At 34.6% G+C, this 27,876-nt stretch overlaps 1 protein-coding gene across 1 annotated transcript in view; it reads right to left on the bottom strand.

Annotated features, from left to right (window-relative positions):
* LOC109104275 (1,4-alpha-glucan-branching enzyme-like) overlaps positions 1 to 27,876 on the bottom strand; it is a 129,696-nt gene that overhangs the window by 36,035 nt on the left and 65,785 nt on the right. Inside the window, exons 11-13 of the mRNA XM_042770918.1 lie at positions 23,320 to 23,430; positions 22,333 to 22,504; positions 9,334 to 9,518 (exon numbers count right to left, since the gene is read on the bottom strand). Of these exons, the coding sequence (XP_042626852.1) occupies positions 9,334 to 9,518; positions 22,333 to 22,504; positions 23,320 to 23,430 (468 nt within the window). The remainder of the gene's footprint in view (positions 1 to 9,333; positions 9,519 to 22,332; positions 22,505 to 23,319; positions 23,431 to 27,876) is intronic.

A 27,876-nucleotide genomic window follows, 5' to 3' on the forward strand; every position in this document is an offset into this window, starting at 1 on the left:
AAATATAAAATGCAATAAAAATTTTAATAAATAAATAATGCTTTTTAGCTAATTAGAGCAAAATAAATACTTATGAGAAAAAAGAGAGAAATAATTAATACATTCTTAAAAGTAATGGTAAAAAGAACACATTCTTATGTGTAAAATAAATAGAAATAAATAAACAACCTTAAGGTATTTTTCCATTGGGATCTACTATTTTAAACAATATTTATTTAATTTCTAAATAAATAATATTTATTTATAAACAAAAGGCTTAAAGGAAGTCTCTCCCTGCAATGAAGTTTTATAGTATGCAAGAAATCCCACATGGCTAAATAAGAATAAATTAAATAAAATATAAAAGACAATTAAGGAAGAGACAACAGCAACTGAGAAATAACAAATAAAATGTATTCTAATTTATTTATCAATTTAGTACATACTGAAAACAAAAATAAATAATTACACTTATAAAAATATTTATGATTTATGTACATGTATATCTTATACATAATCTTAAATAATTAAATAAATAACTGTATATCTCATATATAATCTTAAACATAAATAAAAACATTATTCTTATCTAACACATTTATTATGTGAAAATAAAAGGAAATAATAAATTATCTTTCCTTTGTGATAGATTATTATTTTTTTTTTTATAAATTATTATTATTTTTTTGTTTTTGTTTTTTGTCTAAATTTTAGATGCAGTATATTGGAGAATTGACAGCCCAGATCAGCTTATTTTCGGAACCGTCAAATTTCAAATAAAATAAATATCGAGAAGCAAGAAGAATATTTTCAAAGGATCCATCCCCTGAAGATCTTTCTCTCTACAAAACACAGACCCTTCAAACTACTCAAACTCCAAAGTTTTGAAGTGCGGGACTTTTTTTTTTTTTTTTTTACCCAACTGAAATCCAGAGATGACACTCTTGGGGCAAAACTGGAGCTGACTGTCAGCAGCAGAGGACTGCCAATGATTTAGCTGGTTTCCAGCAGAAAGACGAGTCTGTAACGTGCCTTTACCAGAGATTATCAATGTCACTCTGCCCCACTATTTTTAGTGGTCCAGACCCTCCGCCAATTTGGGAACTGAATATGAAAGACAGATAAGAAGCGCTCGTATTGAACAGAGAAGACATCCAGATGAAGGAGCCAGAATTCAGCATTCTTTTCTGTAGCTTTCATATTTAGCATGGTCAGAAATTAACTTTACTTTTCCATAGTTTTTCTATGTAAACACATACTAGAATTGTCTTAAGGGCATGCTATATATAAAAAATAAAAATAATAATAATTAAAAATGTTATGTTACTAGCTATGATGGAAACAGACCTCAGTATTCAAGCACCCTTCAAATGTCTGTCTTTATCTATGCCAGTATCTTCATTTGCTTTTAAAATGTGCAGTAAGCAACAACTACAACTGTGCTTTAATCCAGCGTCATATTTTTATCCCCTCATTAATCAAAACACTCATAAGTACTGGTCAGTCCTAAAAACAACCCTTTCATTTTTCATAACAGTTTAATCAGTGTGGGTTTAAGCACATAAATCTAGCCCAAAATATTTTTCTAGCATTTTTCTTCACTGCACATGCAAATATTTTTAAGAAAGCAAATTCACTTTTAGTCTTTTGTAAAGTACAAGGATCGAAGGAAGGAATGCATCTGATTCCAGTAGCTGTTCATCTTTATGTGTAACCGTAACATGAGTCTTGCAGTTTGGAGGAATTTACTGTAAATAGTGTAGATCTGAGGGGTTACATTTTCATCGGCATGACTGGCACAAAAGCAGATCCTCTGAAGCGAAGTGAGGTGGTGAGGCAATGCTCTTCACTGTCATGATATACTGGCGCCAAACTGCTGCACGGGAGATAATGTGTGTTATGGAGTGCTGGAACCAAATCCATTAGTGCATACACAAACAACTTTAGTGTTTTAATAGAGTTTCCCATCATGCCTGGTTTCATTTCATACCTAAAAGTATGCTTAGGAATGAGGTGATCTCAATGGAGGGACATGAGTGTCTGAAAAAAGCTAATGAATCACAGGTTTGGAAGTTTGCAGATTCTGTGAAAATGTTTGGGAAAGGTCTATATATGTTTTATACATTTTAACAATCCATTATCAACTATTATCCTTGCTAAGGATCTGGAAAAAACACAAACAGCAGTGAGGAAAGAAAGAAACTTTGTTGCCATATATTCACTATATTTAAGTAATTAATCATCTGTTTAGACTCTCATTCAGACGGCACCCATTCACTGCAGAGGATCCATTGGTGAGCAAGTGATGCAATGCTACATTTCTCCAAATCTGTACTTATGAAGAAACAAACTCATCTCCATCTTGGAATGGCCTGCGGGTAAGTCAATTTTCAGCAAATTTTCATTTTGGGTGAACTATTCCTTGAAATGAATACTTTATGGGAAGCATCCTTATCTTTAAGTCTAGTAAACTGGGTCAATGCTGAATTCACATCGACTCTAAAGTGCAAAAACTGATTTTCTGAAAATCTGTGAAACTAGAGCATTTGATCTGCTCGTGTCTAGACATATTGTATATGACCTGCTGTGTGCAGTAGTGGACAGACTGTAAATAATATATAACTGGCCCTCAGCGCAGAAAGCACAGAAAGACAGGAAGAGAGAAAAAGGGAAACAGACATGGGAGCAGCGATGAGTTACTGAACTGCGGTCCTGTTTGCAGCACAGCGGGTGCTCTGTAAGATTGTAGCAACACGTAAACAGCGCTCAGCTAAAATCACAGCTTTAGTTTTTAGAAGCCTGCTGAGAAACTGTTTCAAATTAGCGGGCGGCCCATGCAACTGGCTTTTCAAGTGAAGTCCCTTGCAGGGCTGGAGGATATATTGAAAAGTGATGATATAGTCGATGTGATTTTTTCTTCTTCTTGAAACCCTCCCAAACAACATGTGGTGATGTAGGTGCTGTTTGACCTTTTTTAAGGCTTTCTGATCCCAAGATTCAACTAATTTCTCGTTGGAGAGACTTTATCCACTCAGACTCTCCTCCTCACCGTGCATTAGGACGATATAGACACACGTCCTCTTCCAGGAAGATTTGTAACATCTTTAGTTGATTGGAAATTATTCATTATTGCCCTGATGGTGGAAATGGGAATTGTCAATGCTCTAACTCTTTTCTTAAAGCCACTTTGTAATTTGAGAAGCTTAACAATCTGTTGCTGCACATCAGAACTGTATTTTCATTGTGATGGATGATTAAGGGAATTTGGCCTTTGTTTTCTCTCATATGTATATTCCTGTGAAACAAGAAGCAATGGCTGGATAATTTCATGTTCATAATCACCATGACGTGCTAAAAATTGTAAATATGAATGGGATATTTTGCTCATAAGAATTTCTAAGGGTACCAATAATTATGGCCATTGTGTATTGGAGAAAATTATTTATTTCACAATGTGAATATTTTACTAATAAATATTGTGATATTGATGTATATGAATAAAAATGAATGCATATTCTCCTTTGCGTACATTTAGTGAAAAAAAAATATTTCGAAGAAAACAATTATTTTGAATATAATTTGCTGTAATAATTCCCATTGCAAAAGAAAAGTAATTTGGGCCAATTAAAATAAAGAAAGAGAGATAAACTGAACATTGTTAAAAGACGCGATAAGAGCTTAGCTCAAATATTATTATAGTTATTGTTTCTATAGTCTAAATGATATTTTAGTAAACATTATTTTAGTAAATCAAGTTGAAGCGCATGAAAATAAACGGAAATAAAATATATACTGCAAAAAGGAGCAGCATAGCTCGGTGGGGACTGCAAAGCTGAATTTAAGACACAGAGGAGGGAATCAAGAATTCAGTTCACGCACACAAGCGCTCTTCTCGCCGGAGCGGTACTTTGTTAGCACTCTGTCAGAGCTGTGGAGAGAGAGTTTGGTGTCTGAGTGGGTGCCAAGGTTTTTACTGTCGACTACCCTGGGAAAAGACAAGGATGATACACAGCAATTACAAATGTTCAGACGCCCAAAACGTGCTCAAAGCTCAGCTCATCTTTTCTAAAGGCCTCTCATTAGGCGTCGGAGCTCGTTTGCTCTCCCAAACTAAAGGAAATACAGGTTACAGGTGAACATTTCTAAACAGAACTGAGATCATGTTATCAATATGATGAACAGCATTAAAATCTGAACAAACTTCTCTCTCTCTCTCTCTCTCTCTCTAGTATTATAAAGGGGTATTATAGTTAACTAAAATTATAAAAAAACGATTAAATAGAAATATTCTTACACAAATCTATATATAATTCTACACATATCCAGTGTTTCTCAAAGCATGTGGAGGTATTATAACAGGTTCAGTTCCTTAAATTTCATTTGCATCCTCACATTCAGATCTGCTACATACACGTAAGAACCAATGAGGTTTGTGTGCAATTTCTTCTCTTTCCTTCTCGTGTGGTCTTGAGGCCCAAGATGTTCTCAGATGTCATTAAAGCACCAGATCTGGGTGGAATGGGGATTTTTATTGAACTACAGACTTAAACATCTTATGACTTCAGAAGATTTTAAAAAATGTAACTATGCCCAAGTTTTATACCAATTACTGCTATGATACTTTTATGTGACTTGACAGTTATAAGCATCCTCTCATCCCTCTTTCTTGTGTGCGACTGATGAAACCAAAATTATATGGTTTTCATGAGGGTGAGAACATAGTGACTATTTCCTATTAATTCAGCACATAGTTTAGCATAGCTTTTTATTAATGAGTTTATTTTTTGGATATTTTAAAAGATATCATTTAAATGTTTTATGTATTTATGCACAATAGAAAGTCAAATCTGATTTGAGCTTCAAAAAACAGACATTTCTTGCTTATTCTTTTAAACATGATCTCAGTTCTCATCTATAAAACAATGTGGCAAGGTCAAAGTGAGACGCAGATAAGGTAAGGCAGGTGTAAAATGGGCTGCGGATCACAGGAGGAAGTGAATCATCTTCAGTGAATCATTTACACTGTCTGCCATCTAATCCCTGACAATTCCCTTCATTTGCATGATTGCATGCCTTGCTGCCGATCAGACTGACACAAGCACACCTTAAAAAAACAGACGATGGAACCTTAAGGGGAAGGACACCAGTGCTATCGTTAACTAAAACTAAGACTATTAGACATAATTTTGTTAATTAAATAATTAGGGATGTCCCGATCAGTTTTTTGGTGCCTCTGATCCGATCCGAGCCACTGAATATTGAGTATCTGCCGATACTGAGTCCCGACACAATACTTGTGTATTCCTTGTGTTTGGTGCACAATTCAAGTATATCAAAGTTATTAAAATCAATGCAATTTATACAGAGTTCTGCAGAGAGTAAACGTTGTTTACAGACATTGGTAGATGTAAATGTTACAATGGTAGACATTGTAAACAGACTGTGTGGTTACAATTATGAATACAGGACTATTGATATAAACTTTTTATTTTATATATATATAATAAGCAAAATAATTGTAACATAAGGGGAAAAAAGTGGACATATGGTTAGAAAGCATGAAGCATGCGGTGTCAGTTTTTTAGTCTATTAGTCAAATCCAAAGCAAGACCAACATGGCTTTAGGGTTGAGATTATATTGCCACCTGTTGGCTTGGCATGCTCTTGACAGTGCTTCATAGCATTCTTCTGTGTTTTCATGTGGGCAGTGATCATTTTAAAAACGGAAGAAGGAAAAACTCTGTTTATAAAAATACTTGTGTACATTTGGACATGGCCTCAGTTTTCCTTGGAAACAGAAAAAAGGGAAAAGATTCTCCTACCAGTTCGATGATGATTTGAATGAATCAGTCTCAGCAGATGCAAAAAGTTTGGTTTGTTTCTCCATTACACAATTTGAACTTTGTTTGAGAATTATTTTCCACAGAGTTTCTCCAACAGAAACACAAAGACAGAAATAGCAAAGGAAATAACCCAGCCTTGCAAACACAAGTGCTTTAAGGCATTTAAGCACATATTTAAAAAGACATTACATATTAGCCTGTAAACATCCAAATCAATAACTAAACAAAACATTTTTTGCAAATCCAGGTAATTTACCATAGAAAAATAATAATATTTAATGTTTATGACTGTTATAGCGCCACCTATCATCGGATTTCCATAAAACCTTGCATGCTTGTTTATAATCATCTGTTGCATATGCTCACCTAATTTCATGAAGTTATGAGCTTTCGCTCAGTATTTATAGGCTTTTTAGTATGAACCTGTTATAGCCTTTCAAAGGGAAAAGTTCAACATTTTCCCTTATAGTGCCACCAAGTGGCCAAGCTCCACGATTTTTTTTTTCATGTGACCTCAGACTGAGCTCTTACATAAGTGTTCTGACTTTGGCGAAGATTTGTTGAAATCTGTTGACAAGTTATAGCCATTTTTGTAAAAGTGTCCCTGCCCCTTTTGCACATATTGGCATACGCCACAGGATTCTCAGGTTTCTTCTCCTTCAGCGACGACTCTACGCTCTACGCTGATCCTGGAGCCTGCTTGGCATTGACACACCTTCACAACTGGATTGAGACATCTCTGGTCGGCTGATCCGCTCTCTTCGCGCCTCAGCATCACAGCAGTTCCGATCCTGTTCCCCTGCAGCCATCCGGCGATTCTGAAAGAGCTTATTTCTAGCAGGTAAGCCCTAACAAAGCTAAATTCTAGTTACAATGTTGCAAATATCGCACTGCGAGTGTGGCTCATGCAGGGAATCTTGCACAATGCAGAAGGGCAGTGAGTGTGTCACCTCCCTGGGCAGCCCCCACGCAGAGACTGCTTGCTCACTGAGAGCATGAGTCTCGCTCTTCTCCACTCGTGGACCACCTTCATTGAAGGCATTGAGAGCATTATGAGAGCATTAAGTCTCGCTATGAGCGCATTAAGTCTAGCAAAGCATTTTTTGAAAGCAGTTTCAGGGAGAGCAAATTTCCTTTTCTGAGTGTGGGGTCCCCATACAGCGACCAGCCACTCAATTTAATCCAACCCCTTGTCACACGGGCTGAGGTCTGGTAGGCTATCCCCTTAGTGCCAGACTGAGTTTTGGAGATATTAAAACGAGGTTATTCACTGCTATTCACTCGAATGCCCCGTGATTCAGCTGCGTGGTTCCCACCTTAGTTTATAGCAAAGACACACACGTCCTGCGCTCAGAGGTGATGAACTTGCTGATGATATGATCCTTAGAAATGGTTTCCCCAGCTCAGAGTGAGTCAGGCTGTGGATGGTGGCCTCTGGCCCATTCTTGATCTCAGACACCTGAATCACGCCATCATGAAAAGGTCATTCAGGATGACTATGCTGAAACAGATCCTTGCACAAATTCGCTCACGAGACTGGTTCTTATTCTGGACCTGAAGGATGCATACCTTCACATCCAGATCAGCCTAGAGTGCCTGGGACTCAGGGTCAATTTTGGCAAGAGCACGTTCCTGAAAGCGGTGCATATACCGGGCAAATTGAATCAAGGAGCGGACATGTTATCAAGGAGCAATTTCCCCTCAGAGGAGTGGACACTCCATCATCAGACGGTTCAGAGGATCTGGGAAATCTTCAGAAGACAACTCTCACTGCCGAATTTATTACTCAAAGACCAAGAACGCATTGCCCCATGACTGGCCCAAACTCCTTCTAATGCATTTCCCCCGATCACCCTGATCCCACAGGTAATCAGGCGAATCAGGGAACAAAAACACAAGGTTTTCCTGGTGGCCCCTCTCTGGATAAACCTGTTGTGACTATCAGAGCTGACTCAGCTGTTGGCAGCCCCACCATGTTGAGACGGGATCTCCTCTCTCAAGTGAACAGGACAATATGGCCCTAAATGGCCCTCTTTTTGAGCTGCTACTGTATTCCAACATTTGGTGACTGTCGCTGAAGACTGCTCTGCTTCTGGCTCTAGCATTGCAGGCCAGGATCCTCTCTCTCTGCTTGAAGAGAGTTACTAGCATCTCTTGCACATTCCACAACAGTGTCCACATCCCCCTCCCCCTACACACACAAAATATTACAAAACCTAAAACCCCCCCCCGCCAAAGACAGAAAACAGAACTGACAGAGAGCCCTTTACCATAGCGCTCAAGCTCTCTGGCATTAGTTCACCTGTCAGCTCTCAACCCCTGGGTGCCGAAGATGCAGGAGTACTCTGGACCAATTAACCAGGCCGGGTGTGAACTCAAGAAGCTCAGCCCATCTTAGCCTTGGGTTGCTGTTATCTTCTCTATGGGCATTGTTTGCTTATGGAAGTTATGATACTTATAGTCGTTCCTCTACCATAGCACGGCGTGATTGTACTGTGTTCCCATAGCGTCTTAGCAGTCGCAGTTCAAGTGAAGTATTGACAGGGAACGTACTCGGTTACTAACAACCTCAGTTCCCTGAGATACGGGAAAGAGTACTGCGTTGCTAGCCGTGCTATGTAGCTGCACGTCTCAGTCATCACTTCAGTCGAAGTAACCTGAGAATCCTGCAGCGAATGCCCACTTATATAGCCAGATGCCCCGCCCATAGTATATAAATAAATGAAATAACTGCAGGACACAGGAATGGTTTCGAAACTACAGCCATGTCATGACCACTTGAAATCGCATTGAATTCATCCATCAAAAGGACTTCAAAAGGACAATTTGTAATTTAAATCTAAAATAACAACCATTTTGCACAGAAGACTTTAAAAAAAAATTAATACAATTCAAGCTTCACATTTCTGTTAAATCCCCTGGAATGCCTTTTCCAACAAGTGCATTACTGTAAAAAAGTTTTGGTTTGCTTTTTTCTGAGCTAAGAAATTATCCCGACAAAAGAGTTTGTTGTATTTACCCAGAACATTCTTTAAGACAAGCTGCCACTGCCTTCTATTTTTCACTCCTTCACGGCTGACGGCAGTAAATCAGTCCATTCATAACTTCATGCTTCTGCAGAAGCTGGGATCACATCTACAAGCTGGATTACTTGCCTCAGCTAATAATTCATATTTGAATCTTCCATTTAGTGGAGTGGACATTTTTTAAAAAGCAACTGAGTAATGAGATTGCAGGGCTGGTTAGGGACTGATAGTTATTTCAGTGAAACTGCAGATATTTTGGTGATGGGAAAAAAAAATGCTATTATGCTGCACATAAACGGAGTTAGTTAGAATGAGAAAGAGTCGGTGGATTGAGAACATGGAAGATAAAAAAGAAAGCCAAACTGTGGTGATACGCACAGAGTTTGACTGATAAAGGAAGAACAAAAAGCAATATTTAATGGAACTGAGAAGAAAGACAAGGTACAGTAGGAGAGGGAAAATGTACGGGGTGATTTTTCTCTCACCGGGGGAGCAGCCAGCCAGCCGTATTTGTCCTCCGTGCGGTTCATGTCTCGGTCAAAAGCGTACAGCTGCCAATAACGCAGGCGATCCGTGTCCACGAGGTTGAACTGCCGGCGGGCGTAATGATAACTCTCATTGTTTCCGACACGGGGAAAATCCAGCCATTCTGGATGGCCGAACTCATTGCCTGCAATTAAACACAATAGAGAAGTTTCTTAGACTGAAGAAAAATGCTTCAAAAGCTTGTTAGTGTTAACTCAGTTGGTTTGAATGTCTGATAGAAGAACAGTATTTTGACTTTCTTTGTGGCCACAGCCACTTTGGACATACGCCAATGCGTCAAAAATAATATTTTTATTTTGAATAAATGCTGTTTTTTTTTTACTTTATATTAATCAAAAATTCCTGAGAAAGAATGTTTTGAAAAATATCAAGCAGCATGACCATTTTCAACATTGATAATAATAAGAAATTGTGCTGCTTAACATTTTTGAAAAAAAAAAATTTCTCAGGATTCTATGGATTTTCAGGATTTCTGCAGGATCATGTGACACTCAAGACTAAAGTAATGATGCTGGAAATTCAGCTTTGCATTGCGAGAATACATTACATTTTAAAGGATACGTACATTTTAAAATCTATTAAAATAGAATACAGTTCTTTTACATTGTAATAATATTCACACAATATTAGTATTTTTGCTGTATTTTTAAAAATAAATGTTAAAATGTTTCGGTGAGAAAAAGAGACTTGCGCACACACAAACACATTTTTTATGGGGACATTCCACAGACGTAATGGTTTTTATACTGTCCAAACTGTATTTTCTATCGCCTAACCCTAACCTTAACCATCACACAAAATTACTGGCATTTTTAGATTGTCAAAAAACTTCATTCTGTATGATTTTTAAGCTTGTTTCCTCATGGGGACCAACAAATTTCCCCAGAAGGGCAACGATTTTGGATATTGCCATCTTTGTGATGACATTGTGTCGCCAAATGTAGCATATGCCTGAACCACACACACACACACACACACACACACTCATAACAGTATTATGTACAAGTAGTGACTTTCCAATCCAGAAACAAAAACAACTCCAAAAGCTCTTGTTAGTTTGATGGTGTTAAGATTGCAATGTCCTTTTCATCCTGAAATCAGCATTCAAAATTTAATTGAAGATTCAGATGTTTCAAAAGGTCACCTCTGAATCGGAGTTTTAAAATCCTCTCTGAACGATGACTGTGAGGAAAGAAGAATCCAGTAACCTGACCTCACCCTGAACGAACCTTTCCCTCTAAAAGCACCTCCTGCAGCGAATGTTCACTTCAAACCCGCTGCAATTATCAAACCAATCAAACCAAGACTAGAGAAGTGCACAGCTTCAAGATCTATTCCCAGAGCTTGCTTTTTTTTTCTTTTCGTTTATTTTCTTACAAACAAATGAATGCTAAATGAATCCACAGACCCTTTATTTATAACATTTCTGAAAGAACAGAGAGAAACACCACAAACACACAAGCATAATGAACCAGGAGACGAAAAGATAGGACTGAATAATGCATTATGAAACACAAAATGACCTTGTTTGAGGGTTAAGTAACAGGAATAGAAAGGATTGCCTTTTGATGTACTATTTTTTTATGTCTCTCAAAACACTGTACAAATATGAGAAATTGTCAAGATTTTCCACCAGCTTCAAGTAAAGGCCTCTGTTATATCTTACATAACTATCTCTACTGTCCAAAATGAACTTTTAGTCAACTGTCAACGACAAGAAATAAATCTGTTATATAACATATAATATATTAAAAATATATTATTTAATAATACATAATTTTATATTTTGATTACATTTTTGTTTATATATTTTAACCCATATTCTTCACTCCTTGGTGAAACCACGTTGTCATAAAAAAATGTTAAGATTTTACTCCTTTTATTTTTCTAATTGGTGGTTTAATGCTAGGAATATTCAATTTATTTCACTTATAAATGCTATAAACAATGTATATACATATATTTAATATTTGTTATAAACAATAAAAACACAAATTGTAGCAAAAATTAGAAATGTAAAAAAAAAAAACATTAAACAATTTATAAAAAAGATTAAGATTACTATCTGAAAAAAAAAAAACAATTTATAATAAAATAAAAATTGCTAAAGGCAATTTACAAAAAAAACCACAACAACTAAACATTTAACAAATTATGTATGTATACAGTATAAATGAAAAAATAAAATACTTTTAAGCATATTTGTTAATTAATTTTTAATACTAAATATTTAATATATTTTTATATTTTTATATATAATAAAAATTATACAGCAAAACTGAACCTGGGGGAAGCAAAAAATAACCTAAACCAAGGTGTGTGTGATCAGAGCTGAATTAACAATACAAACACAACTGATTACTGTATCCTGCTACAGTGCACACAAATATTTAGTCATATCAGATTTTTACTGGCCTTTACTGCTATATAAGGCAGTATATGGTGCTATATAAAATAAACATTAATATTATTATTTATTATTTCTGCAAAAAAAGTCTTTGACAGGATCACAACGGCTGGGTTTCAGTGTTTTCCAGCAGTCTGAGGGCACGATGAGCTCAGCCACGGAGCAGATGGCAGTGCAGATCACAGAGAGGACTGGAGACGACAGCGAAGGAATACATTTGCAAGCTGAGTGTGAGCAGTGGAATAAAAGGCAAAGAGAGCGTTGTGACGGTCTTGTCAAGCGGAGTGATGAGATAATGAATCCGTCATCAGCTGACAAGACAACATCATAAAACAACAGTTGGGTAATTGAATTCCGAGGAGGCACTTTGACAAGCAAGAGAACAGAGGCACAACAATGCTGATGAGGTAAGTTGTTTATTCAGAGCAAGAATGAAGGAGACAAGAAGATGGAAATAAAAATGGATGCCTGGCTGAGGTGGAACAGACGAGGAATGACAGGGCTTTCTAATGAAATAAATTACGTAGCTGTAAAAGAAGTGTCAAAGCATAAGCAAACAGGGAGGAAGAACATGTACTGTGACGATGAGGATGGCCTGAGGTCAGTATTAGAGATGTTCAGGCATCAGACGGAACGTCTCCAGACCACACACACAGTTTGTTCACTAATTGAATTATGTATATGTTCACAAAACTTTAAACCAAACTCTTAAGCCAATACGCATGTGTCACAGTCCAGTTTAAAAATATGAGCCGTTGCTCATCTCTAAAGACTTTGGACAGTTCATAGGAGGAACCCCACCAAATATCCCAGAGCTGAAGAGGTTCTGCACTGAGGAATAGGCTAACATTCCTTCAAATCGTTAGGCAGGACTGATCAGCAGTTACAAGAAATGTTTAACTGAAGTTATTGCTGCAAAATGGGGTCAGATCTGATACTGAAAGCAAAGATATGGATACTTTTGCCACTCACAGATATGGATCACTGGATCATTTTTAATAAATGTCATATTATATATTTTTTTGTCTCATTTGTTTGATTAGGTTCTCTTTCTCAACTTTTAGAAGAAAATCTGTTTTGGGGCATATTTATACAGAAATATAGAAAATTTTAATGGCTTCAAACTTTCAAGCAGCACTGTATATTTAAATATTTCAAGTGCTAGAATATTAATATTCTAAACATAACATATAACATAACGTAACATAACGCAACGTAATACATTTGACAATTTTAGGGTTGTAAAAACGTTGCCAAGACCAGCAGCAGCAGCATTATTTTATTATTAATTATATACTATTATAGTATTTATTATAAGTTCAGAATGAGCTTTATTTTTTATATTCTGTTTTAATTTTAATTTTACTTCAGTATTTTTATGTGATTTTGTCATTTTTATTAGTTTTTAAGAGTAGTTATATTCATCTTTATTTTTATTGCAGTTTTAGTAATTTTGGTGCTTAAATTTAAGTTGTACTAAACTAATTAAGTTCATTGCCATGGCGCAATTTTGTTTAAGATGAAGTTTTATAAGCTTAAGTTTGAATATAATATACATATTGTATTCAAACTTCGTTTCAATTACCAAAAGTAAAAAAAAAAAAAAAAAAGCTTCCTCATTGTCTAACCGTGTGTAGAGTAGTGCTACTGATGATCACAAATGTTGTCTAATCCCAGGATACAGCCATGACTCAAAATCTGAAAATATGGAAATTGGAAAATAACCAGGGAATTAGAACAATAACAGTCACAGCAGGTAAAATATTCTCCCAGTTTCCCCAAAGAAACACATGATGACGGCAGTCTGCAAACTTCCACAAACTCAACTTCATCTGAAGAATTCAGTCTGTTTGCTGCATGGCTTTACCGGAGGATTTGGATGAGTTTTTCTCATGGATGTAAAACTGGAGTTTATTCAGTACATACATTGACTCCTATCAGCACAACAGGAATCATACAGCAGATGTGTAGAGGTGTTCTCCACACACTTCATTATGAAGCCAGATGTTCCTTCTCTTAACGATGGCTAAATCTCACTAAAACTGTCAAGAATATGTCCAGATCATATTTCATCAACAATTCTAAATAATGTATTATTTTAAATGCCATTAAGCTTTTTGGTGTTGTCACATATGACAGTTAAGCACATTTAAACCCTCTTCCCAACTGTCAGCAGCCTGCTAAAATGCAAATGAGAGAGAGAGAGAGAGAGAGAGAGAGAGAGAGAGAGAGAGAGAGAGAGAGAGAGAGAGAGAGAGAGAGAGAGAGAGAGAGAAATCATTACTGTTATAAAAGGGGGAAAACACACACACTGACATTTAAATAAAAATTTCAACATGATTTTAAGTAAACTAAATAATTTTTAAAAATGTACAAAATTATACAAATTGTTTTTTTTCTGTTGTTGTACAGAATGATTTTCTTTACTGTACTGAATTAATAAGGAAACTTTTTTCTTGTATTACAGTTAATTAATGTTTATATATTACAGTAATGACAATTTTGGCAGAAAATGTGCTTAAAATAATATCACTATATATATATATATATATATATATATATATATATATATATATATATATATATATATATATATACACTAGTAGAATATTAATACTCTCTATATAATATATTTATAATAATATATAATCTAAAAGTATATAGAATACATGTATAAAAAAAAGGAAAAAAGAAAAAAAGAAATCTATATAGGCTTTAAAATTTCTAAATTACTATTATTATTTTTTTATTATTATTTTCTTATTTTGCTCCAAACTTATTTTCCATGTCAGAGTAAAAAAAGCACATGCATTAAATTGTGACTTTATTTATCAAACTTTATTTAGACTTCAAATCTCACAATGTAGACTAACCTTGGGGTTTGATTAAATTTATAATATCATTTTATATTATTATTATAAAAAATAACTGTTATCTATTTGAATATATTTTAAAATGTAATGTATTCCTGTGATGATGCTCAATGCTGAATTTTCAGCATCACTACATCACTTCTTACTATTTATATTTTACAGGATTCTTGATGATTACAAATTTCAAAAGAACAGCATGGTTTGAAATATAAACAGTTTGCATGTCTTTACTGTCAATTCTGATCAATTTAATGCACGCTTGCTGAATAAAAGTATTAATTTCTTTAAAAAAATAATAAAATAAACAAGTAAACAAAGTCATGACTTGCTCATTTCCTGTAAGCAACCTGTTATACACTTTTGCAGCCTTACAGTAAGAAAAACAAATCTTGAGCCATATAGACACGACGGTGGAATATGAAACCACCATTAGCTCATTTAAAGGTGGTCAGACTTGAACAGCGGCCCTTCAAAGCCTCTGATATCTTGCAACAGCAAAGCCGTGGGAGCCGCGGAGCTGTATTGTGGCACAGACCTCACGCTGGCAGCTGAGATTCCCAATTGACGCACACAGAGAAATTCAATGCCAGGGAAAAGAGTGTGTAATACAGTTAGAAGTGAAGCAGAAGGTGTAGTCAAAGCTTAGTGTTTGCTTCGTCATGGTGAAGTGCTTCAAAGTCAGCATTTGATTAAAAGTTGGATATAGAGCTAAAAAAAACAAAAAAAAAACACCCTATGGTGCAAAGTTATGCAGCCGTTCAATTCAGAGCTGATTTAATAGAAACAGATGGAAAAGTGTGTGTATAACTATACTAAATTCAGCCACAGTAAATCAAATTATGAACATAAGTCTATCTTACAAGTTCAAAGTGACACCTTATGTTTGTGAGCTTGCTTGGTGTTATAAGCTCTTACAATTAGTTCAAATAATGTATATATGTGACACCCTTATGTTTAACCTAAATGTTTGTTTACAAATCACTTTAATATAGTAATGCACCAACTGATGGTTTATCACATAGGTTACATATGATAATAAATTCAAATAAATCAATATCGAATTGAATCTAATAGAGACCAAAATAGTATCAAATCACAAGCTTGTAAATTGAAATCAAATCGTGAAACTTGTCTCAATACTATCCAGCCTACATCTGTGGACATGATACTTTCACATTATCTAGGCAAAATACTGCTTTTCATGTGTTTTTATCGACTGGTATTGCTAACAATAGAGCGTGTCCATCTTAGCTTTCCGACTTCAACATCCAGCTTTCAAGGTAAATGGAATCCAAAATAAAAGATCATGTTTATCAAAATGAATATAGATTAAAACAGAGAAAATAACATTGACAACTGAAGCTTTTTCCATTGGAGAAGCGCTAATTAAGCGTCACTAATTTAGTCAGTGATTTCAGTCATCCAAAACAGTTTTATGTATTTCCGGTTTCCAAAGTTTCATCATCACTAATTACTAAGCACTTCATATTCACGTTTACTTGGGGTTGCATTTAAGCACAGAATACAAAGTTATAACTTAAGAATCATTTTAGTGAACCTGACATCTTATTACGAAGAGGAGACAAAATCTTCCTTTTCAAATGAAAACAGTCTTTCAGGTCTTTTCAACTAGCCATAGTCGAGAGCTGCCCTTGAAACAAGGTTGTCTGGAGAACGCGAGCTGCCATTAGCATACGCAAACACTGAGCTAGATGAGATGATCCTTTTAAAATGTGATTCAGGATCAATCCTGATGACCTATAGCTGAATCTCATACAACCCTGTTTTTAGAGAGCAATCAGTTTAGTAGTTTATCCTCCCCTTCATCTTACACAAACACAACACACATTTAGAGCTGAAAGCAAGTCCACTCTTAACGTTAAATAAACCTATAATGAAAATGCATTTACTTGGGCCTTTATCATGACAAATATCAAAACAGACCAACAGTTATTTGTTTAGGAAATGACTTCAGACTTCATGACTACCTCAATTACGCTCATTTACTCTATCCCACACTCAGTTTTTCAGGTTTGAACACTCTTTGCTTGTCTCTTTTATTTATTCTCATCTGTTCCAGCTTGGTCTTGGAGAAGTTATGTGTTAAGATGTGTTCACATTAGCAAGCTTTTAGGTAAATTTTCATAAAATTTCAGTTTATTCAGCATATGTCAGTACAATAATGACAAAAAATTACATAAAAATTAAACCAAAATTATCTGGAATTTTGTCGATAATGATAATTAGACAATATTTTGCTGGGCGTGTTATTGTGCTGGTACTTTGGCAGGTTTAGGACTGCATGACATCTGAATCCCAAAGCTTTTGAATTGATTTTTATGGTTTTTGGGCATTGCTAACATACCTTTATAAGGCCAATTCTTACATGTAATCAGTAAATTAAATCTGAATAGTGATACACTATAGGGCTATTACCAATCAAATGAAATCAGAATCAACTAAATTTGTCTTTACAGAAGCAGCATCTGAAGCTGCATTTACTGTTTAATGCAGGACATAAATGCATTTAACCTGCAGTTACAAATCTATAAATAATGTTTGGATGTTTTAAAAACAAATTAAAATCTCCAGTAGGTGGCGCCAAGTCAATGCATGAGTGAGTCTTTGAGTCATTCATTCACCCGATTTGTTCAAACAGTGGAGTCATTTAGTAACGCCGGGTATACATTGTGCGATTTCAGCAACGTTTTTATTAAATACCAACTTTCACTGTACGAGTTAATTGCATGCGTTGTCAAAGTCAAAGCTCAGGATTTATGTGCTCACACTATACAGTCTGTCAAGATGCAACTTGTATGCTCACACTCTGCATGCGAAATAAACACGTGGGGCCCCCGAACCCGGGACTGTGTAGCCTCCATCGCTTCCGTCCAAACCAAAGACCATGTTGCCATTTAACTGATTCACATTTAACGAAAAAAAACACAAAGAAAAAAATAGTTGGTTCGTAGTTCTGCTTCAACCGTGCGAATACTAAACCGTGCTATACCCTAACGAATGGCCACCACAATTTCTGACATATCAGAAATCCATCCAACTATCCGATTGCCGCTCTGGAGAGGCTAATCGCTTCTCGTTACTCTCTGTACACTGCACGAAAAAAGCCGAAATAGGGGCTGACTCATTGAAAGAGTCGCACGAGTCAGAATTCGGCTCAAAATCAGTAATTGCACAGCGTATGCCCAGCCTAAGGAAACATCATTGTGTGTTGGTCAGAGATGCAAAACAGGTCTGTTGTGAATTTGTTTGGAACAATTTTTGGTGGTGAGCAAAAACAAGAACTGTTATGTCTAAAATGTAAGTCACTTAATATTAACTTCTTGTTTGTTTAACTTTTGTATAAAATCGTGCTGATATTTGAATAAAATAATGGCACTCTTCCTATACTGTATGTTGAATTTCTGGGGAATTCTAAATGTATTTTAATAAACTAAATCACACAATGGAAGTGTGAATTCTAAATGCACACGCATAGTAGTCTAACCTACATTACACAGTGCATGTGTGCACTCTGTTTTTGTTTGGACTTATAAAAAACTAGATAAAACAAAATCACAAAACACCAAAACAAAAAAAGAAATATAAAAACATCCTAAATACACAAAAATATATATATATATATATATATATATATATATATATATATATATATATATATATATATATATTAGGGCTGTCAAATGATTAATCACGATTAATCACATCCAAAATAAAAGTTTTGTTTACATAATATATGTGTGTATACTGTGTATATTTATTATGTATATATAAATACACACACATGCATGTATATATTTAAGAAGAATATGTTATGTTTATATATTAAATATATTTATATATAATATAAAATATAAGAATATAAATATATAAATGTATATACATGTAAATATTTTCTAAATATATAATTTATGTGTGTGTATTTATATATACATAATAAATATACCCTGTACACATACATATATTATGTAAACAAAACTTTTATTTTGGATGTGATTAATCGTGATTAATCATTTGACAGCCCTAATATATATATATATATATATATATATATATATATATATATATATATATATATATATATATATATATATATATATATACACTCACCTAAAGGATTATCAGGAACACCATACTAATACTGTGTTTGACCCCCTTTCGCCTTCAGGCAGGTGCTGAAAGCATGTGGCATTGATTCAACAAGGTGCTGGAAGCATTCTTTAGAAATATTGGCCCATATTGATAGGATAGCATCTTGCAGTTGATGGAGATTTGTGGGATGCACATCCAGGGCACGAAGCTCCCGTTCCACCACATCCCAAAGATGCTCTATTGGGTTTGAGATCTGGTGACTGTGGGGGCCATTTGAGTACAGTGAACTCATTGTCATGTTCAAGAAACCAATTTGAAATGATTCGAGCTTTGTGACATGGTGCATTATCCTGCTGGAAGTGGCCATCAGAGGATGGGTACATGGTGGTCATAAAGGGATGGACATGGTCAGAACCAATGCCCAGGTAGGCCGTGGCATTTAAACGATGCCCAATTGGCACTAAGGGGCCTAAAGTTTGCCAAGAAAACATCCCCCACACCATTACACCACCACCACCAGCCTGCACAGTGGTAACAAGGCATGATGGATCCATGTTCTCATTCTGTTTACGCCAAATTCTGACTCTACCATCTGAATGTCTCAACAGAAATCGAGACTCATCAGACCAGGCAACATTTTTCCAGTCTTCAAATGTCCAATTTTGGTTAGCTCTTGCAAATTGTAGCCTCATTTTCCTATTTGTAGTGGAGATGAGTGGTACCCGGTGTGGTCTTCTGCTGTTGTAGCCCATCCGCCTCAAGGTTGTGCATGTTGTGGCTTCACAAATGCTTTGCTGCATACCTCGGTTGTAACGAGTGGTTATTTCAGTCAAAGTTGCTCTTCTATCAGCTTGAATCAGTCGGCCCATTCTCCTCTGACCTCTAGCATCAACAAGGCATTTTCGCCCACAGGACTGCGGCATACTGGATGTTTTTCCCTTTTCACACCATTCTTTGTAAACCCTAGAAATGGTTGTGCGTGAAAATCCCAGTAACTGAGCAGATTGTGAAATACTCAGACCGGCCCGTCTGGCACCAACAACCATGCCACGCTCAAACTTGCTTAAATCACCTTTCTTTCCCATTCTGACATTCAGTTTGGAGTTCAGGAGACTATGTTAATTAAGCTATTCATTCTCAACTAATAGATTCTGAAATTTATCCATAACTTTATCTTAATTTAGCCAAATTCTGCAGCAGTTGTGACTGATCAAAAGCACGGTTTGAATACAGTCAGTCGTCGCTCTGTGCTTCTGAAGGTGATCCAGAAGTTTTTCTCCGTCTCTGAAAGTCAAGCATACATTCATCTCACTCTCCACCTGCTGATTTAATGATGAAACCACTGAGCCGTTTCATTGCCGCCTCGCGAGTGTGTTATAATGTCGAGTCTCTGCCTCACAGCACTCATCTTCTTTCTGCATTGCAAACATGGCCGTCATCTCTTTGTGGCCTTTTAGTTTGCAAGCATCTTTCTGCCACTAGAGAATAAACAGATGGGCTTAGTCGAGTTGAGTGTAACTCAAATTGATTTGCTAGCTCAAACAATTTGTTCTTGCTTTGCACCGGCTAAATGACTTCACAGCCATTGATCCATTGACATGACACGTCGTCATGTATTTACCATTTTTTTGTCTTCTCGCTTTGCCTTGCTGGTTACCTTCATTTTATAAAGAGCATGAAAAGGCAAATTTAACAGATTTTTTTTTTTTTCTGTAACTTAAAAAAAAAAAAAAAAAATCTATGATTAATTTGGACCTTTTGAATAAGCAATAAGAGACAAAAACCTAAAATTCCCATTCTATGATTAATTTGGACCTTTTAATTATATTTAATTATTCTGAGAGACGTTTTATGTCATTTATTTCAGGAATAAACAAGTGAGAAACTTGGAAATAAAAATAAAATAATTTTGTCATGTTTTCTGACATCTGACTAAAAATAAATAACATAAAAATAAAATATTTTTTTTCATGTTTTTGACATCAAATATTACAAATATAACAAACAAACAAATGAGTAAATAAATAAAATAACAAATATAATAAAAAAAAAAAAAAAAAAAAAAAAGAGGCTTAACCGACTGAATTTTGGCATCTGTCAGTAAGATCTCTTAGAGAACTGAACCAAGTATGCTTTCTTGTGAGCAGACATACCTGCTGTCTCTTTACATTTCACATTCTTCTAGCCTTTGCCTTTCAGAGGCTTAACCGACTGAAAATATATATACTCAGCTGTGTCACAGCACCATTAGAAGAGTAATCTCAGTCAACAGAGAAAGGCTTTTTACAGATATACTGCAAGTGAAGAGTAGAAAGTGTCTACATCAGGCAGTCCACATCTGTAGCCGTCATTACTGTTAGTGCTATTGGCAGAACAAGAGAAGCAGTAAACAATAACAGCAATCCTGTGTGCATCATGGATGAGTCTGCCCATGTGCTCACAAACACAAGGTAATCTGCTGGGCTTGGGTCGTGTGTGTGTAATGAATATAGCCTTGGCTGGGGAAAAGACTGTCTCTTTTAAACTGAACCGATGAGTTCATTTATGTAAGGTGGTAGTACAGCATCAGCACCTGGTCAGCAGGTGGGGCTAGTACACTGTTTGGGCTGATTATTGACCAAGCTGACGGTCAACAACTTTCAGTAATAATAAGCACTTCATAAATATTACAAACACCTTTAAATGCTTAAATAGTTAACATTACCTGATACCCCATTCAGCCTGAGCTACATCAAGCACCTTGCAATGCTTATATAGTGCAATGTACCATGTAAACATTATGAAGGTTTCAGAATTAAAGGCTTGTGTTTACAAGAAAGAAAACACAAAAGAACACAATAAATAAATAAATAAATAAATAAATAAATAAATAAATAAATAAATAAATAAGTAAATAAAATAAGTAAGTAAGTAAGTAAGTAAGTAAGTAAATAAAATAAAATAAAATAAAATAAAATAAAATAAAATAAATTATGAAATAAAAACATTTAAAGGCTTAAAATAAAATAAAATAAAAACAAAAAAATAAAATAAAAATAAAATAAATAAATAAAATAAAATTAAAATAAAATAAAATAAAATAATTAAAATAAATAAAATAAAATAAAATAAAATAAAATAAAATAAAAAAAAATAAAAAAAAAAAAAAAAAAACACAAGCTGCAAAAATGGCAGGGCTAGGTCTAGCAAGTTGGGAACAAAATATATTTTGTAGTTATTCTTAACTATGAAAAACAATAACATTTCAGTTATTATTATATCAAATTATGTTGTACTATTTTAATTATTGGATAAAATCAAGAAAGTCAAGACTGATGTGGGACAGTTTACATGGTAGTTTTATGGTAGATAATAGCTTATCTAACATATCTAATACTTTTAACAACAAAAAACCTTGGAACCTTGACTAATAATATCAAAATACATTTTTGGTTGTTTTCTTATGACTACTTTTTTCTTTATCGGTACATTGTTGCAAAGATAACATACCAACATCCTGCACGTCCAAATGTGGACTACATTTTTTGTGTGTGAATGCAAAGACTCACCCATGAAGTTTAAGTAACCCTCTCCTCCCAGGCTGTGGGTAAGCAGTCGGATCATCTTATGGAGCTGGATGCCTCGATCAATAACAGAGTTCATGGGAATCAAAGCGCTCATGCTGGTGTACATCTCCTTGTCCATCAGCCAGAAGGCCAGAGTTTTGTCTCCCACCAGGGCCTGACAGAACAGGCAGATCAATAATACAAGCGTGAACACCACATTAGGTGAAATGTTTGCTGCTTGATGAATAGATTTTGATTGGTTACATTTGTTATTGGGCAAAAACGGGGAACAAATACCATTTGTCCGGTACTACACAAAAACATCATGGGACAATAAGTACAAGACTGAATACTGGCCTAATTTTAATGATGCAAAACTGCACGTAAACTACTGAAGGTGTAACTGTAAAGTAAACAGTAAAAAGTTGATTCACAAAGAATAAGCAATAGTATTCAGTATTCACTATTATAAACTTTCCTATAAAAAAAAATAACTACAAAAGCACCACAGCTTAATATGTTGCAACCGCTAAGCCAAGGTCCCGACGTTCATTAATATTTTAAAACATCCTATGCAGTTTCACATAGGATCTGCGATTCTGATGGAAACTTTATTGCAATGCTAAACAGGTGGTCTATTGATGAAGTGTCAAAGTAAAGTTTTACTAGTTTTAGCACGTTTCAACTCAGACTCACTCAAGTGTCTCATATTGAGTAGCACAAATCATTATTCCCAGACCTTGGAAACACTACACAGAGGAAAAAAAAAACAAAGAGAAGAAAGAAAGACAGGAAAAACAACAACAAAAACACTGCTCTAGCCGTGGTGTTAGAATGTGTACAAACAGGATGGATGTGTTAATTTCTCATTTCCCCCTCGTCCCTAGAGGACCACAACCTGATGTGACACCAGTTTCCATTCCCAATGACATATTGATTACTTTTCCTTCACTCCACACTGGAGGAATGGAGGTTTCTGGACAGCAGTACCTGGTCGTGGCTTTCAGCGTAAGCGATGCATTTCTCGCCGTATCGCCTGTTGGTCATCGTGTGAACAATGTTTCCCATGTCCCAGTCTTCGTCCTTGAACTCCTTAAGGATCTGAGAATGGAAGAGAATGAGTAAATATATAAAAGGGAACGAGGAGAAACAATTCTCACAGTACTTCATGAACAAGTCTTCCATTCTTTCTTGTTTTTTTGTCATTTGTTCGCTATTTTGACATAAACATCCACTGGTGTGTGTCTGGTTAGTTCTAGCCGAAAGCCAGATTTCATTTTCTTTCTACAAGCTTGGGCGCCAGTTTTACAGTATATGAATCCATCATACTGCAATACTGTACTCTACAGTGAGATTTTGAAAGAGATTAGGGCTGTAATGAAAGCTCTTGTTTATTTTATTTTAGTACTATTGATTTTTCCCCATCTCAGTTTTTTGAGGATGCACTGCCTCCCTCGCCATTTCACAGAAAATGTCCCTAACTAACTAAAAGCAGCAGCGCTGCTAACTACACTTTTCAGTTGCCTGACACCAGCTCAGTTGCTTTCAAAACATTTTATTATTTTTTTTTCAGTTACTACTTTATGCAATGTGTAGCGTAAACAAAACACTACTCTGAGACTAAGGATAGACATGAAAGTTAAGTCACTGAAAATCTTTTCTCATAGCTCTCAAAGCTCATTCTCTATGCAAGTTCAAAATGCACAAGTTTCGTGTTCAATTATATTCAAATTACATCCTACTAAATATTTGAGTGTTTAAACATTTAACTTATTATGTGAATAATGTTTATTTGAGTTATGAATTATGTTTGTATGAGTTGTTAGCACACTTTATTTTTAAAACAGTTCCTGAATATTATAAAATAAATTAGCAAAAAAGTAAATATTATCAAATTTCTTAAGTACAATTCATAAATATGTATATCAAGAATGCTTACACATGATTAAATATTAAACATTTTAATAAATGGATTTCCTGAATATTATTTACATATTTCAATAAACTAACTCAGTATAAATGATTAAATAATGAAAATATTTAATGATATATTTGCAGAATATAAATATTATACATTTTCCTACACTTATTTTTGTTTTCAATATTATTTAATCTAGAAATGTACACATTTCATCTACAAATTCTTAATAAAGTATTACCTGAAATAAACATATAAATATTAAACAAAAAATTCTAAATTTCTTAAAATGAATTTCTTGAATCTTATTTACACATTCCAACTGACCAATTCTTTATATTAAATCATTTAAACAGACAATAAATTTGCAAAACATATAAATGTTACACATTTACTTGCATTTCTCGGATATTATTTAAATATTCCAATATTTCAATTATTTATGAAAGTACTAAATCACTTCAACAAATTATACATTTGAAAAAAAAATATATATTAATACACATTTTTCATAAATGCATTTCTTGAATATTATTTACATAGTTCAATATACATATTTTCAATAACGTTCTAAATAATAAATTAAACACATCTGCTAAAAAGTCAATAATTTTTTTTTTTTTCAAAAAATTTCCTGAATATAATTTACATATTTCAATATACTAATTCTTAACAAAGAATTAAAAAAAAAATGTGTGTAAATATAGTTGTTATAAATTTATAAGTATTATAATAATACATGTATATTATTAAAATATATATATCAAATGTAAAAATTTGTGTTTCATTATGTACCATATTTCAATATTACCATTAACAGTTGAAGCTAAATAAGTTTAATAACTGAAATAGGTTAAATTGTTAGTGATGATCTATCAAACACTACTTGTGTATACACAAAATAATGCTTTTAAAACACAAGACAAAATTAAATCAATTCAAGCATATGTCACAAAACTACTACAAAATAATGATCATCAAACAAAAAGTACAAAAACTAGTACTTATTAAGTACCTAGGCATGAGCTTACAAACAGCTGGTGCAGCCTTACCAAGAAGAATCGTATGGACTATGTTTACTATGGAATGTCATGAGGGTGAATTAAATAACGAATCTTATAATATAATTACTGTCCATTCCAATAAACATGTCACCATGTGATAAACATTCAATCAACTCACTGCTGCTGCTGCGCACACCATCTTTCTTGCATATACCATCACATGGTGAGATAACAGGAAAGCTGTATGCTAATGTAAAGAATGCTGTGAGGAAGTCTGTGTCACGTCTCTGGCACAGAATGACTGGAAAGAGTCAACCGTCCTTAGTTAAGAGTCAACATCCTCCGCTCCAAAACCTGAGACTTCTCTCACCACAATTCATCATCCAACTCTCACTCAAATGCCTTCTAACTCTACTTCTCACCCTTAGCCCTGTGACGGTACGCACATCTCATCCTCTTTCAGTGAGAAGATTTCAGAACAGAGATGTTCAGCTTGTGGGAAGACAGAAAACTCAGGGACAGTGTGTCCAACACGAATCTGAAGACCTGTCATGAATGCAGCTCAGTTTATTTCCCCAAAATGAGATGGGATTCAAACATCCACCTTCTGGAGTGCAAAAACAAATGTCTACCGTTATATAAAAAAGAAGAAGTGGACTTAATTGTACTGAATGTGCACTTGTAGTGTAATTCATATATTTCATATATATTGCTGATAATATAATACTAATGAATTAAAAGGAATAATTAACCCTCAGGCGATCCAAAATGTATATTTCTTCATCAGAGGAGATTTGGAGAAATGTAGCATTAAATCACTTTTTCACCAAAGGATCCTCTGCAGTGAATGGGTGCCGTCAGAATGAGAGTCCAAACAGCGGATAAAAACATCACAATAATCCACAAGTAATCCACAGTCCATCAATTAATGTCTTGTGAAGTGAAAATCTGCATGTTTGTAAGAAATAAATCCATCAAGACATTTTTAACTTCAAACTATTCCTAAAATGCGAGTCCTCTATCCATAATATTGTTTTCTCCAGTGGAAAAAGTCCTCTTGTCTGAATCAGGAGAGAAATAAACACAAATCAAGCACCGTTTGCAAGTGAAACACTCCTAAACAAAAGTGGATTTTGATGTGAGAGGACAACAGAGGGTGGAATTTTTCACTGGAGGAAGCGCTATTATGGATTATGGACTGATATTTTGGCCAGAAGTGATTGTTTAACATTGGAATGGCTTAATGATGGATTTGTTTCTTACAAACATGCAGTTTTTCACTTCAAGACATTAATTGATGGACTGGAGTGGTGTGGATAATTTGTGGATTATTGTGATGTTTTTATCAGCTGTTTGTACTCTCATTCTGACGGCACCCATTCACTTCAGCGGTTCCATTGGTGAGCAAGGGATGCTGTATACATTTCTCTAAATCTGTTCGATGAATAAACAAACTAACCTACTGAACATCACAGGATGGGTCAAAAATGGACATCTTTTAGCTAATTGCATTTAATATACATTTAAAATATAATACATATTTAATTTCAATTGTGTCAACACTTAAAAACTGTGTTCAGTTTGCACGTAAGTAGACTGCTGTTCAAAAGTTTGGGATCAGTAAGATTTTAAATGTTTATATATATATAATATATATATATTATATATATAATAAGGCTGTATTTATTTGATCAAAAATACAGAAAAAAAAGTTAGAAATCTTTTCCAACAATAGTAATAGTTTTTGCTGTAACTTTTTTTATTAACATTTTAACACACCCTTACTAAATAAAATTATTAATTCCTTTCAAAAAATTAAGAGAAAAAAATGCATTGAACCCAAGCTTTTGAGCAGTAGTGTGTATTGTAAAATATTTGTGTTTTGAATAAATTCTGTTCTTTTTAACTTTTTATTCATCAAAGAATCCTGAAAAAATGGATCACATGTTCCAAAAACTGTTTGCAAAGACTGATAATAAATCAGCATATTAGAATGATTTTTGAAGGATCATGTGACACTGAAGACTGGAGTAATGATGCTGAAAATTCAACTTTCATCACATTAATAAATTACATTTTAAAGTATATTAAATTAGATTTTTTTTATTTAAAATTTCAATAATATTTCAAATATTCTCGGTATTTTTGATCAAATGGACTAATATTTAATAATAAATTCATCATCAAATGAAATAAATGCAGCCTTAATTTTTCATATTTTTTCATTATTACTTCTGTAATAAGTAATACTACTGAAGGGTACTTCATTTTTTCACAAGAGGAACAATGCCAAACAATAAAAGTTCAAGACAAAAATCTGGACCTGACAGAGAAAACTCCTTTACAGTAAAAACACACTGTTGTCTGTAGTTTTACTAACAAAAAACATCTCAAGTTACACATCAGCAACTTTCCAGCGGCAAACAAGGAGTGAGGAAAGACGTTTTTGAATTCCATACATCACTCATGGTGATCTGTTCGTGTTGTGTGTCTTCACCACACACACACACACAAACACCCACCCCTCGGGCCCCCTATGCAGCACACTGACTGACAGCAGTGAGGGAAGCCCATGAGAATGACAGGCAGCCATGTGCTGAGTGAGATTGCGCCTGACAGGTGACT

The sequence above is a fragment of the Cyprinus carpio genome, chromosome A15 (genome assembly GCF_018340385.1).
Source record: "Cyprinus carpio isolate SPL01 chromosome A15, ASM1834038v1, whole genome shotgun sequence".
Taxonomy (NCBI): domain Eukaryota; kingdom Metazoa; phylum Chordata; class Actinopteri; order Cypriniformes; family Cyprinidae; genus Cyprinus; species Cyprinus carpio.